General features: G+C 44.5%; 1 protein-coding gene across 5 annotated transcripts in view; it reads right to left on the bottom strand.

The window, feature by feature from the left end:
• Positions 1-438: 438 nt before the first annotated feature.
• The window catches only part of ZNF438 (zinc finger protein 438), a 180,810-nt gene continuing 167,075 nt past the window's right edge, over positions 439-14,173 (bottom strand). For all 5 annotated transcript variants that reach the window (XM_046010548.1, XM_046010549.1, XM_046010546.1 and 2 more), the window contains 2 exons: positions 2,852-4,670; positions 439-1,467 (listed from right to left, as the gene is read on the bottom strand). In XM_046010548.1, coding sequence (XP_045866504.1) covers positions 849-1,467; positions 2,852-4,670 — 2,438 coding nt within the window. In that variant the 3' untranslated portion in view covers positions 439-848. The remainder of the gene's footprint in view (positions 1,468-2,851; positions 4,671-14,173) is intronic.

Genomic DNA, 14,173 nt, shown 5'->3' with positions numbered 1-14,173 from the left:
TCCTGGCCCGAAAGACTATTTGAAAAGAACTTTTAACCAAAAAAGTGGTTTTTTATTAGCTGAAGTACTAAAAAAGTTTTGATTACTTTGATAATGGAACACTACCGCTGTAAGGCTTAGCCAACATCTGATCTTCAAGGCAACATACATTTAAGAAAATAGCAAAATTAAAAAAAATAAAAAACAAAAAAACCTGAGTCCTGGAAACATGGATTTTCAATTACGGTAGACGCGAACCTTATTAAATGTACTGCCCTATAGCCTCTCCTACTACCCCAGCAAATCTGATAAATATCAACACTATACTACACTTGAGACTGAACTGGTTTTGCCACCTGGAAATGCATCACATTTGTCGGTCTACTTAAACAGAAACCAGCTGAACCAAATGACATACGCACACACTCAGACACACCGCAAACTGTATTTGAAGAAAAATCTCTCATCTTTTACATTTCAATCTCCAAATTTTCATCTTTTTATTCATTCTCAAATAAAGTCTAGGACATTAACAGTGAGTACATAGAATTTTGGGATAAAACTGAATGTAGTTAGAAAAATATACATCAAGGGTTTGTGTGCGTGTATGTATGTGTGTGTATGTGTGTGTGTGTGTGTGTGTATATACACACACACACACACACACACATACATACATACACATATATATATATTTACTTATTTCATAAGAAAATAAAACTATGTACAAAATCACTTGTGCTCATTCATGCTGACCTTAACTTGTTTGACTTTTATAATGAAGCACCACCCTAGGAACACAAAGCTTTGAGAGAAAGAGAAAGCCAGTAAGCAACACTCTCGTTAACCCCCTTTCCCACCCCAGTATTTCATTGTCCAGGTTTGTCAGAAAGTGCGATCTCTCCCTGGTGGCAGAGTGTGTGTAAGATGGTCCATAGCTTTGAAGGGTTCTCACAATTGTGCTGCTGCTCCCAGTGCAGGAGGAGTTCTTCCTTCCTTGGCAGTGTCTGTGTGCATAGGATGCAGTTCAAACCTGAGTGGGACTGAAGCAGGGGGACGCGGGGATTGGGACCCGCAGGGGCCCAGGGGGCCGCACCTGCCTCACTGGGTCCTGCCTGGGCTCCTTCAGCCTTTCTAAGGATTTCCATATCCTTCTGGGGACAAAGGCAGAGCTGCCGTTTCAGTTTGGGAAATGCAGGGAACTCCTCCTCAGGGGGACCGTGCTTGTGAAGCAGCTTTCTTCTCTCAGGATGCTGTTTCCAGAAGGGAGCAGCGTATTTCACCAGCTCCTCCTGAGTGCCTCTGCTTCCTGGTAGGATCTCCTCTTGCAGCCGGCCCTGAATTTCCTCTCCATGGACATAAAGTAAGTGAAACTTGATTTCGGCAAAAGACTGAGCAGTGATCTGACAGCGGCCGCATTTGATCTGTAACTTGACTTCATCTGCCTGAGTGAGGAGGAGGTCCTCTTCCAGGCTTGACTTGTTTTCCCTGGAAAGGAGGAAAAATAGCCAACAGAAGATTTCACAAAAAGCGCCCCTGAAGCTTTTCCTCTCAGACGCTTGCCTTCAGGGATCCAGAACAGCCCCATTGAGGAGAAGTTCCAGGAATGGGGGGAACAGCACCCGGGAAGCAGAGGCCACGGGGAATACCAGCCATCACTCCTGCTTGGGGCCACCTGGTTCTCCAGCTCCCAGTGTCCACTGAGGGAGGGGGAGTTTCCCATCCTGTCTCTCTCCCCCAGAGGGGCTAATGACTCTTTGGTGACCAATGAGGTGTCATCGACTCAAGAGGCAGGTAGCATCAAGTGAAGCCTGGCAGGGACCCTGTTGGTTCACCCATGCTGTTGCCCTTCCTCACTAACCTTGAGCATGCAAAGCAGTTTGGACATTTTACCTAAAAATCAAATTGTACCACAGAAGACTATGAAGAAGGCGGGGTTTCTTGAGGGAGTCCGCTATGTGCGTTAATGAAAGGCACAGATGTCCGCAAGTGGACAGGAATGCCCGAAGTAAAGCAGAGAAACTACAGAAAAGCCGGGAAGAAATAGGCCAGATGGAAGATTCTAACAAATGTAACGGAGGAAGACACAACTGGATAGAAAGTATCTGGAACAATTAGGACAATTAAGAATGATGAGGGGCAGAGCATCTAAGGTTAGAAAATGTTTAATTTTCCTGGTGCAATGAGAATGGATTTCAGTGAAACTCCCCCCGTCACCCGGTGGAAAGTGGGCAAATGGAGGGGGACCACCTGGCGTAGCCACTGCTTGCAGCCCCAAGGCCAGACTGTGGAACTCCATGGCTTACTGCTGGTTCCTAAAGCCCAGAGCCAGGACCTGCACAGGGCAGCAGTGACATGGGAGACGTTAATCCGGCCTGACAGGAAAAACTGGGCCAACGTCACGGGCTGGGTCTGGGCACCTGAGGCTGTGGTAGCATGGGGCACGCGGAGTCCCCACCATGGGTCAGATTGTATTCTGGGGCAAAGGACAATGTTTAGATGTAAATTCTGTGGCCACAGGTTTGGGGAAAATTAGTTTGCAGAAAGCACCAGGAACCACAGGCAGCACCTTACGGATTCGTGTCTCAAGAGGCCAAAATCCTCCCTCACTCTGCTGTCACCAGCAGAGCCCAACCTGGCATGTGCGCCCCCTACGGGGTGAGCGTAATGGGCCACTCGCACTGCTCGGAAACCCAAGAGAAATGAGACCACTCTTTACAGAAGGAGAAGGAAGAGACAGCTCCCTGTAGAGATCTAAATGTGGGGTATGTTCTTATGAAGTCACCTTTCTGAATGTGAAATCCCGCTCCGTTTTCCAAACCCAAACCGACCCCCCTCCCCGCTTCCGCGCCTGCATCCCCGGGTCACTCACCTCTCCCCAGATCCATCGGTCCCTCGTACACCCAAGCCTCTGTTCCTCGGCGAGTCCCCCGGCTGCCTCTCTCCGGGGGAGGGCTCCGTGCTGATGACCACCCGGTGCACTTCTTTCAGGTGGCCAAAGTAGACTCTGACGTGACCGAACACCTTGGCGCAGAACTCACAGCACACGAGTTTCTTCAGACGATTCTCGCCGTGCTGCAGCCTCATGTGTGCGCTCAGGCTGCCTGAGCGCACGTACGCCTTGCGGCACAGGCGACAGCTGTACGGCCGTCTGTTCGTGTGTGTGTTCATGTGGTCTCGGAGGTGCTGCTTGAACTGGAAGTGGTGGTCGCACACGTGACATCTGTGCCAGGGCTTCTTGAGGCTGGGGAAGCCATTCCGCAGTGTGGAGTTGGGCTTCGGGGACGCGCTGCCGTCCTGCTTCCAGCCCAGGTACTTAGGAGTGAGCGTATTACTGAACAAAACGTCCTGTCCCAGGCTGCCAGGGGTGTGGGGCTGAAGCACGCTTGCTGGAGAAGCCAGGGGAGCCAAGGCAGGCACCATGATCACCGGCTTCGGCATAATGCTGCGGTATTTCTTCAGAGCCCCGGGTTTTTGGTCCCTGGATTCCTGCGGATCAGTTTTCACTCTTTCTTTACTATCTTTACACTTATTAATGATACACTTCCTCCTTTTCCCCTGAAATGCCAACATTTCCTCTGGTACCTTTCGTTTCCGTACTCTTCTCTTCACTGCCCCGCTGTTCAGTTTGGCTTTGTGGCCTAGATCTAGTCTGGTGGCGGGACAGAAAGTGCTCTCGCAGGGATTCTGTGGAGCAGGTGACTTGACAACTGTTTTGGTGGCTGCATGAAAGCCCTCCGTGATGGAAGCCGTCTGATCACAGACGGCCCTGAGCCCAGGCAGAGAACTGTCTGCTGTGTTAATATCCGACGGACCTTTGCACACCTCCGCTGTTTTCATCCGGGCGTAGGGAAGAATTGGCAGTTTACCTCTGGGGACTGGAGAGAGCAGCTGAACCGTGTTGCCAAAAACAGCGGGTGATAAAATGGTCATGGCTTTTGCAAGATCAACTTGTTCTTTAAGCTTTTCACTAGCAACGGAAGAAGGCTTACTGCAGGTTTTCTTGGTCACCAAGTTCGCTTTGCCTGAAGGCTTTGGAAGATCCTGCTTGCCAGCGAGCTCCTCTGCTGTGGACAATGGTGGAGTAGCAGGAGGGCTCGTATCTCCACGGTCACTGGTCACCAGAGGTGGAGAGTCCCCGGGGCCACCTTGGTTGGTTGGTGCCACTGTGCTAACGCCGGCTGGAGCTTGGTCTCGTGACGGTACTTGCTCCAACAGACCGGCTTTGTGCGGGGGTTCGGGATGGTCAAGTGGGGAGGGGGACGCATGGGTTTGGGCAGGAGGTATGCCAGCACCTGTCTCAGAGGAGCTCTGAATGGGTTTCTTTCTTGATCCTTTGTTATTTCTAGGAGGTTGGTATCGAGGAATAGGCAGTTTAATGTTTTCAGGCAGTGGTAATCTGGGCTTCTGGATTGACTGAGCCGAGGCAACGTGTGGCAGAGCAACAAGAGAAAACGTCCCTTCCTGTCCAGCAACCTGCATCAGAGCATAATTCTGGGCAGGCACTCCCAGTGGCTTGGCGTTGACGGAGGGTCCCGGATTCACCTGATCAGAGAGTGATGGGGAATGGCACGATAGCACTCTGGATGTTAGGACCTTGGGCGCAATTTTTGGTGCAATGGTCCTAAACTGACTTTTATTCTGCAAACCTTTCCCACTTTGAATCGGTCCAGAAGAGATGTGTGATTCGCCTGCAATTACAGTACAATATAAAAAGTCACCCTAGTGTCGCTGTCCTACTGTGGAGAGTTTACTTACCTGCAGTAAGCTCTCAGACCCACCCTGGCCCTTCTGGGCAAACTCCTGTGTTTCTCAAGACCCAGACTTAAAATCAACTCTTACACACCTTCCCAGGGACTGATTAGTCTCTGCTATGGTTCCAAAGCCCCCAGGATATCACTGACCACTTTCCATGATAATTTATCTCTTTGTATATCCCTACTACTCAACACAGAGCTTCTCAAGAGCTGGCCTCTGTCTCTCCCAAACTGTATTCCACAAGTTCACCTTCTTTATGAACCTAGTTCTCGTTCCTGATCTCCCTTCCTGACCTCCCGAGCCACAAAGACTCTCCTCTGGTATGTTCTGCTGTGTATTTCATTTATTTTATGGACACGTCTTATTCTCCTTATTAAGCTTTGAGAGAGGAAAGCTTATGTTTAATTCATATCCATATTTCCCACCCTATCTTCAGTGTGAAACAAACACGTCTTGTATCAAGCTCGCTTCTCTCTCACTTTCAGGACACACCATTTGACCCACTGGCAGTGGGCTGTTTGCACAGAGGAGGAATTCCTGACTGAATGCGAGTTTTGTTGCTGTTCCCCAGGTGACTTGTGAATTTCTTCTCACACCTTTCAAACTGTTTACGTGTGCTTTTGCAATTAAATCACCAGCATGAAAAAGGCTGATGTGACACCTTAAAAAATGTTGAAGGAAAACAAAATGATACAAAATGATAAGATACGGAGACAACATAAAAAATACATGAATCACACAAAAATCACCTGCTGAGACACTAATAGGAATAATTTTAAGTTTTAACAATAACACTTCCTACTCCTGGGATTTATTAGGTTAATGGAAGACCAATTACAACTTATATGCCAAGAGAATATTAAGACTACATTTCGATGCACCGCTTCTAAGAACTTTTTTTATTCCCCCGAGACCTCAAGGTCATTAGACCTGGCTGTGGAAAAGCTCCCCTTTTCTAGGTGCCTCACTTTAGCCAAACTTCACTCCCACTCATGCTTATGGGGTACCCATGCCACTCTAGGGACTGGCTATGAGAGGCCCACATCCCCTTTCTGAAACCTTTGGGACCAGATATATTTTTTGATTTACACTTAAATTTTAGGGAAGTAATAAGACACATAAACCAAATGTTATGGAAACACCCAGCAGGGTCTGCGGAGCACCCAAATTAAACCTCTTGCCACTTCCGTAGTAAAACAGATGAGTATTCACAAAACACTGGAACAACTGAAGATTTTTAAAATAGTCTCACTCGGTTCAGGTTTTGCCTCTGAACAAGTTTTGGTACCCAACTATTGATGAGATTTTGTTTTCTGTGCTTTTGAGATTTCGAAGTTGTGGATGAAGGATCCAAGGGCAGTTTGGGGGATACCAAGGACACAAAGATGAACGACACAATTTCTGCCTTCAGAAGCTGATAATTAAAACATTGTTAGGGGCACCTGGGTAGCTCAGTGGATTAAAGATTAGAGTCTCTGCCTTTGGCATCGGGCTCTCTGCTCAGTGGGGAGCCTGCTTCCCCCGCCTCTTTGCCTACCTCTCTGCCTGTTTGTGATCTCTCTCTGTCAAATACATAAATAAAATCTTAAAAAAATTTTTTTTTTAAATCAGCTTAGATTTTAATGTCTACAGTTACCAAAACTAACAATTTTAGCAGAGAGCTGTTTCTTTTGGCAAAAATGACACTCCTCACATATAAGTAGCGCAGTAGGAATAAGGGTGAAATGTATACTGACCAACTTGTTTTAGAAAGTAATCACTCTCTGGTGATGAAAAAAGTATGTTAAAAACACATTTCATGTGGCAGCTTGCATTAGAGTAAGAAGCAAAAGGAGGAGCACGATGGTCTGGAAAAACTCAGGCTGGGATAATTGTGTGATCTGTTGGGATCCTTCTCAGCTCTGTTTCCATGAAGTTCATGGGTAAATAAATAAGCCAATCACCTCACAACAGTCTCCCAAATGGGTCTGCCACATTGACTTCTTCTTCCTGAATACTTTGATTTATTTTCTGGTTCTATATTTATGGCTTTTAAATGTCTTTCATTTTAAGTCTTATTTTCTCATCTTTGTGGAAGAAGTACAGAAAGAAGTTGTAAAGAAATATGTTAAATCAGGATTGAGTTTACAAAAAGCTTAATGTTATTGAAAGCTCTCGTTGGCTTAAAGACAAGGCTTATTAAATAATAACGTTAGTGATAATACTGGTCTTGGCATCTACACAGCAAATTGAAGGGGGAGGAAGAGGAGAGAAAACCTGGGGTCCTTCAGATCTGCTTCATACTTGCAAGTGACTAAGCACAAAAGAACTGGAAGAAAGGCTACTCTGTTCATCAGTCATAAATCCTCTTGAATAACATGTGACAATACTACATCACAGAACAAGACACATTACCTCACTCCTTTGCTAAAAACTATCCATTGGACAGCCAAAGTCCTTGCCATGGCGTTAGAGGCCTTACGGCATGGGCTCCTGGGAACCTCTCTGACTGACTTCCTCTATTCACTACCCTCCAGCCATGGTGGCCTCTTTGCTGCTCCTTCCAGGTGCCACATATCTGCTTCCTTAGCCTTCGCATTTGCTCTGCTTACTGCCAGGAAGCCCCTTCTCCCTCCAGATAAATCCCCGGTATTTGCTGCAGAATTTCCTTCAAGTCTGGTCAAATGGCTTTTTCCTGGTGAGCCTTCTCTGACCACCTTAATTGAAACTACCCCATTCTGAACTCCCCACCTCCTTTCCTATTGTAATTTTCTCGAGCACATTGGCTCCATCTCCTGGACTACATTATGGGCCACTGCCTTCCCTCATGGAAGTGGACTTTTTTTTTTTTTTTTTTTTAAAGATTTTATTTATTTGACAGACAAAGATCACAAGCAGGCAGAGAGAGAGGGGAAGCAGGCTCCCCGCCAAGCAGAGAGCCCGATGCGGGGCTCGATCTCAGGACCCTGAGATCATGACCTGAGCCGAAGGCAGAGGCTTTAACCACTGAGCCACCCAGGTGCCCCGGAAGTGGACTTCTTGAAGGCAGAGTCTGTCTGTGTCTCCAGGATCTAGAACAGTGTTGGGCATGTGGCAGAAATGTCATAATTGTAATTACCTGTTGAAGTTGTAAGTGGCAATTAAGTGACTCATGGCTGAAATAAAGAATTTACAGATTCAGCTTAAAAAAATCGTCTTTAAAAAAAAAAGAAAGGGGGCCACAGTTCAAAAGTAAACTTTAACTTTTCTAGATTTTCAAAATTAAAAGAGGAGAGGATCTATGTCCAGAAAAAAATTTTTTTCAACTTAATTTCACTGCCAGAGTAAGAAACTGGGTTAGCATCATGATAAAACCCTTTAATACAAAGGGGATCGGTGAGGCCTGATAATTAACCATCTGAGGGAGGAAGAGAGAACAGTAAATTATGCTGCTTGGGTACAAGATAACACAGAGCAACAAGCAAGCTCTGAAGAAGAAACTGTTTTGTTTTTTTCTTTTCTTTTGTTTTTTTAAAAAAAGACATCCACAGAAGGGTAAAGCAGGAACTGAAGAGGGAAAAAACAACTGGAAATGGAAAAACTGAACCTCAAAGGCGGAGAACGGTGATGTCAACGTGAAGAAGAGCAGAAATAACAAAGACCAGAAGGTACAGCTGAAGCAACAACCTGTGGTCAAGGTCACTTCAAAGTCTCTAAAGATTTAAGTTGGGAAGGGGCTTCCTATTTTTTATGACCAAGTATAAGAAAGCAAGCTTCTGACAGTGAAGGTTTCCAGAAATGAAACTAGATATACTTTAGAGAGCCATCCAAAAGGGAGCGAGCTAATTATGATGCATTTAAAGTTAATGTGCTTTGATTGATCTTCAAAAGTTTCTACATTACGGTGGAAATAAAATCACACAGGAAGAACAAGGCTATTCAAAGGAAAAGGAGGCCGGCTGTGATCTGGGAGCAGAGGGAAGCCTTTGGGGTCTCTGGCTGCCCCAGCGTGGGAGAATGCTGAGCGGTGAGCAGCCCAGGCAGCCTGAAACAACAGTCCGAGGTGCCACATACGATGCCTCTCAGACAGAGCCAACTCTCTAGTCTGCTGCAATTCAAAGAAGTGGATCCGGGGGTAGAACTGTTGATCAGCTGCTTCATGAGCAACAATTACAGGGTAATCACAAGAAATCCGTGGGGTGAAAGATAGGGTCTTACTAGATAAATGTAAACTCAGCATGCGGGCCTGGATCTATCAGGAAGTGTGGGCAAGGGTGTCCATGAAGGTGGTGATACGTCCCTTTTCCCAGAATCATTAATGATGGAGCAACACGGAATGCAGTGATGCATTAGAAGAAATGTAAGGCAGGAGAAAGAGGACAAGGTCTCCAAAGAGAAGAAAAGTAACCCCTAGAAATTACTTAAACAAGTCCAGCAATAGGGACATTATAAAATAACCCTCCAACCATCCAATGTCATGCCATGCAACAGTAAGAAAGACGGGTGAGCTAGATCCATCTAGAATATTCTCCAAGATGTGAGATGTATAGTGTGCTATCACTTGGATTAAAAAAAATAGTGACGTACATACACAAATATATTCCTTTTATGCAGAGAATATCTCTGAAGGGAAGCAGAAGAAACTGGCATTCATGGTGGCCTTGGGTTTGGGGGACACGGGAAACGGAGCGGTCAGGAGGGGATACGCGCTTCTCTTCCACTGAGCACTCCCTGTGCCTGGCACACAGGAGGTGCCTGCAAATATCTGTTGGAGGAATTCAAGGACAATGAAGTTTCCCTTTTGAATCTGTTTTTAAAATGGGTACCGTTGGGTATAAGTCACGGTGGGTAAGTGTATGTCTACATAAATGAGCGTGTCTAGATTCCACACGGCATGTCTTCTGTTTTCCTTGCCTGTTTAAGGACAAGAATTGCTAACGATGAGGGAAGTAATCTAATCATCTGACAGGCAGTGCATAACCACCCCCAAAGTTAAACACTGAGAAGTATGAGAGCTCATTACTTCCCAAGGACAATGGGAGTCCTGAGAATTATTCCCGCAAACAGTGGGCTCTTTAGGATAAAATGAGGCAATCTGCAATAAAGGTCAGTTATGCTAGAATAACTACAGGTTGTTTTTTTTTTTTTTTAAAGTAGTTTGAACAATAGGAGTTGTTAGAGAAGCTGAAAATGCTGTTAGCTTTTTAAAACTCTAAAACACGAGGACAGCGTGACTATAGGAAGTCTTTCTTGGCAATGCAGCTACAACAGTGGTTTGCTCCACAAGCATTTACAAGGCCTCCCCAGATGGGGAAACCCTCCCCGTCACCTACTGAATTATAGATCTCAAAGAACTGTGCACTAAATAACGAGAAGTAGAAATTTCCAGTGACATTCATAATTTCTGGAAATCCTGCAAAATTTCCCATAACACAGTTAAAGAGACTCACAGGACTCACAGGCACTAAACATGGACTTTTATTAACTGAAAACATAAAAGGCTCACTCAGTAAAATTAATTTTGTGCAATTATACAACGTGAAACTGAATATTAGGATTTTAAATATGGGCTGTTTTTACTACATTAAGTGTACTAAAAATAACTATTTTGCAAAGTGACATTTACAGTTGGTGAAAAATTGACGGAACTATGGATTAAAGGAAAACACGGAGGTATGGAGTCCTTACTATGGGCTGGGATCTGTGCTAGGTCTTTTCACTGAGCCCTCACACAAACGTTGCAAGTAACTTATTGTCCCCTTTTCGCAGACTGAGAAAAATGAGATTTGAGGAAGTTAAGCAATTGCCAAAGTCCAAACAACACAGATCTGTCCCATTCTGATTTGAAGCAATGAACTTCCACTCTTTCGTTCTCCCCTCAAAGGGACTACATTATAAACAAAGTTGTCCTATTTAACTACAAGATATAATGTTGTCTCTGAAGTTTAAGGAGAGGAAAAAAGGGGAAACTTGAAATAGAAATGACTTGTGATATTCCAAAACTTCCGTTTACCATTAAATGAGCTTTCTGAAAGCCCACTCACTAAAGAGAATTCATGAAAAATAGTCATTAAAGGTTAAAGCAGATTTTTAAAAGTTGACTTTGCCCTTACTATCCATAGGACTCTGAAGGTCCAATAACATTACCAGACCTACTTGTTTGGAGAAGGTACAATGTGTGTCCTCCTCCTCCTCCAATACCACTAAAGGACTGGTCCAACATGTGTCGGCTGCAGGCAGAGACAGCAGAGGGAGGAATGAGGGCTTGATGGTGCTAAGTGCCAGCACGGAAGCCAGCTTGGTCACAGTCTCACAACAAGGCCTAGACAATATTAAGAGACAAGCACAAGGGTGGTCAATGACTACAATCTGTCAATGACTGCAATCATCAATTCACTCCCTCATTTCCCCTGGCAGAACCAAGGCCTGCTCTGTGACTTCTGAGTGAAGTTGGTCCCGCTTGTCCCTTTGTTGGTTTGGGCACAGTTCCATTACCCCATCTGTTTGGGACCCCTCTGGCCTTCTGCTGAACATGGAGTAGTGACCGGGCACAGGGAGGAGAGTCCCCACTCTTGAAACAGGCTCCCTGCCCTAGGCTCAGAACACAAGTGCTGCCAAAGTCTTAGCCACAAAAGAGCCAAAACTTTCAGATGTTGTTTAGGTTTTAATTTTCTTAAACTGTAAAACCCTATTTTTAATTTTATTTGCTGGCATCCCTGTTCTCCCTCTCACTTGGCTTTCAAATGATAAATTCCAGTTGGGGTTCAAACTGTTTCCCAAGATGGTCTCCGGTTAAAACATATTTGGCTAAACCCTGGAGAAGTAGGAGATAAAAGAAACAGCTCATAACACAAGGGAGCTCAACTTCATTTTCTTTGAAAAACCTATAAACACACTGAGCCATTGCCTACCCTCTCTCCAAGGCACCACCCAGCCTCTGCAGCAACAGAGTCAACAAGAATTCCTTCAGCACTGACTACAGAGTGCACTGTAGAATGTGCTGGCAACAGGCACACTGTTGTTTTGTGTCCAAGGACTCAGGATGCCAAATAGTCATTTCTAGCCCACTTATCTGGAGCACTAAGACCTCCTAGAGTCAGTACATCTAGGACCCAGATTTCAGGCAATCTGATACCATACAAATAGGCACTTCCCCAATCGGGTATCTTGTATCCAGAGTCCAGTTTTGTCCATTCTGCTCACACACTTCCCTGCTCTGTAGAGCCACGCTCTCAGCTAACGCCTTCTCCTTCCCTCCTGTAATGACACCCACAAGCGACAGCCAGGCACGGTCCCTGCAGCAAGGGACTGTGAGAGCCTTCCTGCCAGAGAATGAATTCATTCCCTCGATTAGCAAGAAAGGCAAGGCTTGCTGTGCATGTTTCTTCACTTCCCAGCACTTATCAGACACTTTACATGCACTATGTCATTTAATTGTCACAAAAACCTGAGTTAGAAATTTCCATTAAGGGGTGCCTGGGTGATATAGTCAGTTGGTTAAGCGTCCGACTCTTGATTTTAGCTCAGGTCCTGACCTCATGGGTGGGAGCTGGAGCTCCATATCAGACTCTGTGCTTAGCATGAATTTGCCTGGATATTCTCTCCCTCTGTCCTTTCCCCAACTTGTGCATGTGCCTCCCATCGCTCTCAAATAAGTAAATTAATTAAAAATCTTAAAAAAAAAGAGCGAGAGAGCAAGAGCGATTATTGCAAAGTACTTTTTATAGATCAAGACTTTGAAGCTGGTTCAGTAACGGTGCTGGGACTCAAAACCCAGGCCTGGCGAACATGCTGACTGAGCTTACTGAGCACAGTGATGGCCTCTATCATGGTCACCAGTGAAAACATGGGGCTTGGGGTTCAGAAAGGTATGGTTTCAGCTCCTGGCTCTATCTCGCAGCTTGGGAAAGTCACTCTCTGCGCCTAACTGTCCCACTTACAAAATGGGCATAAGAATATCTTGCTGCAAAGGTCACGGTCAGGATTAAATGAAAAAAGTACCCATGAAGGTGCCAGGATAGTGCCTATGACAGTTAGATGCTCAGCAGACATTAACCTTTCGCTTTCTCTTGACGAGAAGTCTATGAGGTTCCCAACAGTTATTTTTGGTGAGAAGAAAAAAAAATGCACAAATCTTGAATGCTAATCATATGGAAATAGCACTGAATCCTTAAACTGATGTTTCTTTTTTGAAAAGTAAATAAAGGAAAGAGGGAAGGAATGGTTATTATTTGTGAATAATGGTCCCAATAAAACTGTAAAGCATTTTTTCCTTCACACCGCTCTCCAGCCACCTCTTAGGGCAACTCCACTGTTCCCACATCTCAGCTATCCTATCAACCCCTCTTCCTCCCTGCCCCCAAGTTTCCCATCCCTGTTGACAAAGTGCTAATCAGAGGAACCATTATAATGAAGAGGAGTTAACATATGTGCATTTTAAAGAGCTGTTTACTGGGACACTCTTCCCTGATTTTGTTTATATTGAGTATAGAGGCTAATTGTTGTTCTCAGCCCTGGCCTGGAAGAAAGTCACTCCCCTTAGCAGACTGGGAGTGGGGGTGAGCCCAGGTCTCAGTGGCCCTGGGAGGAAAGGAGCCTAAAGCAGAACTAGGGATGCTGGCCACAGCTCTGCAGGACCTGAGAGCAAGAGCCACGGTGATTTTGCCATTTAGGAGGGAAAATATCCTCTCACAGAGGACAGGGACAGGTCAACCATAATTTGAAACCACTTTCTTGTAGATTTCAGTGTTTTGGGTGAGGAAGTCATTAAGAAGATAATTTAAGATAGCTTAAAAAAAGATACAAGGAAAAGGTGGGCGCAGAAAGAGGAGCCCATAAAATTAAATAAATTAGACATGTAAATATATCAGGAAGCAAGAGGAAATAAGCACTCTTTATGAAAGAATCTGAAATCCCATTACTTAAAATTTTAATGGCAATAAAAGGAAAACTAATATGACAGGGTTTGTTAAGTTCAAGGAACTAATTATTCTTTTTGGACCACATATTTCATGTCCCAAATGAAAAGAAAATATAAAAAGCTTTATCATTTAGAATACATTTTAATAATCCTCTATTTCAATGAATTTTTCCGTCATTTTAATTATCAGTCCTTTTATCAGTCCTTATTTCTGGGAGGAATTTTTGATTTCAAGTGCTTCTGATGAAAGGCAGTTGAGAACTATGAAATCTTTTAATTTTTAATACAGTTAAAAAGATAAAGTTATTAATCTTTTTGGCCAAAAATTATAACATGTACAAGACTGTATTCATTATGACAAAACAGTCAATTTTGTATCTTTACCCAAATCTAAGAATGACTGAATAGGATGAAATGTAATAGTTTATGATCTATGGGGGACACAAAGAAGACAAATAGAAACTCGTGAAATGCTTTATTAATTCCATTCTCCCATTCTTAGTCTTACTGTTAGTATTAACTAGAATTATTAAGACTCAGTTGGGTCACACAGCTGAA

The sequence above is a fragment of the Meles meles genome, chromosome 7, assembly GCF_922984935.1.
Source record: "Meles meles chromosome 7, mMelMel3.1 paternal haplotype, whole genome shotgun sequence".
Taxonomy (NCBI): domain Eukaryota; kingdom Metazoa; phylum Chordata; class Mammalia; order Carnivora; family Mustelidae; genus Meles; species Meles meles.
The sequence above is the reverse complement of the archived record's forward strand: the minus strand, read 5'-3'. Positions and strand labels throughout refer to the sequence as shown.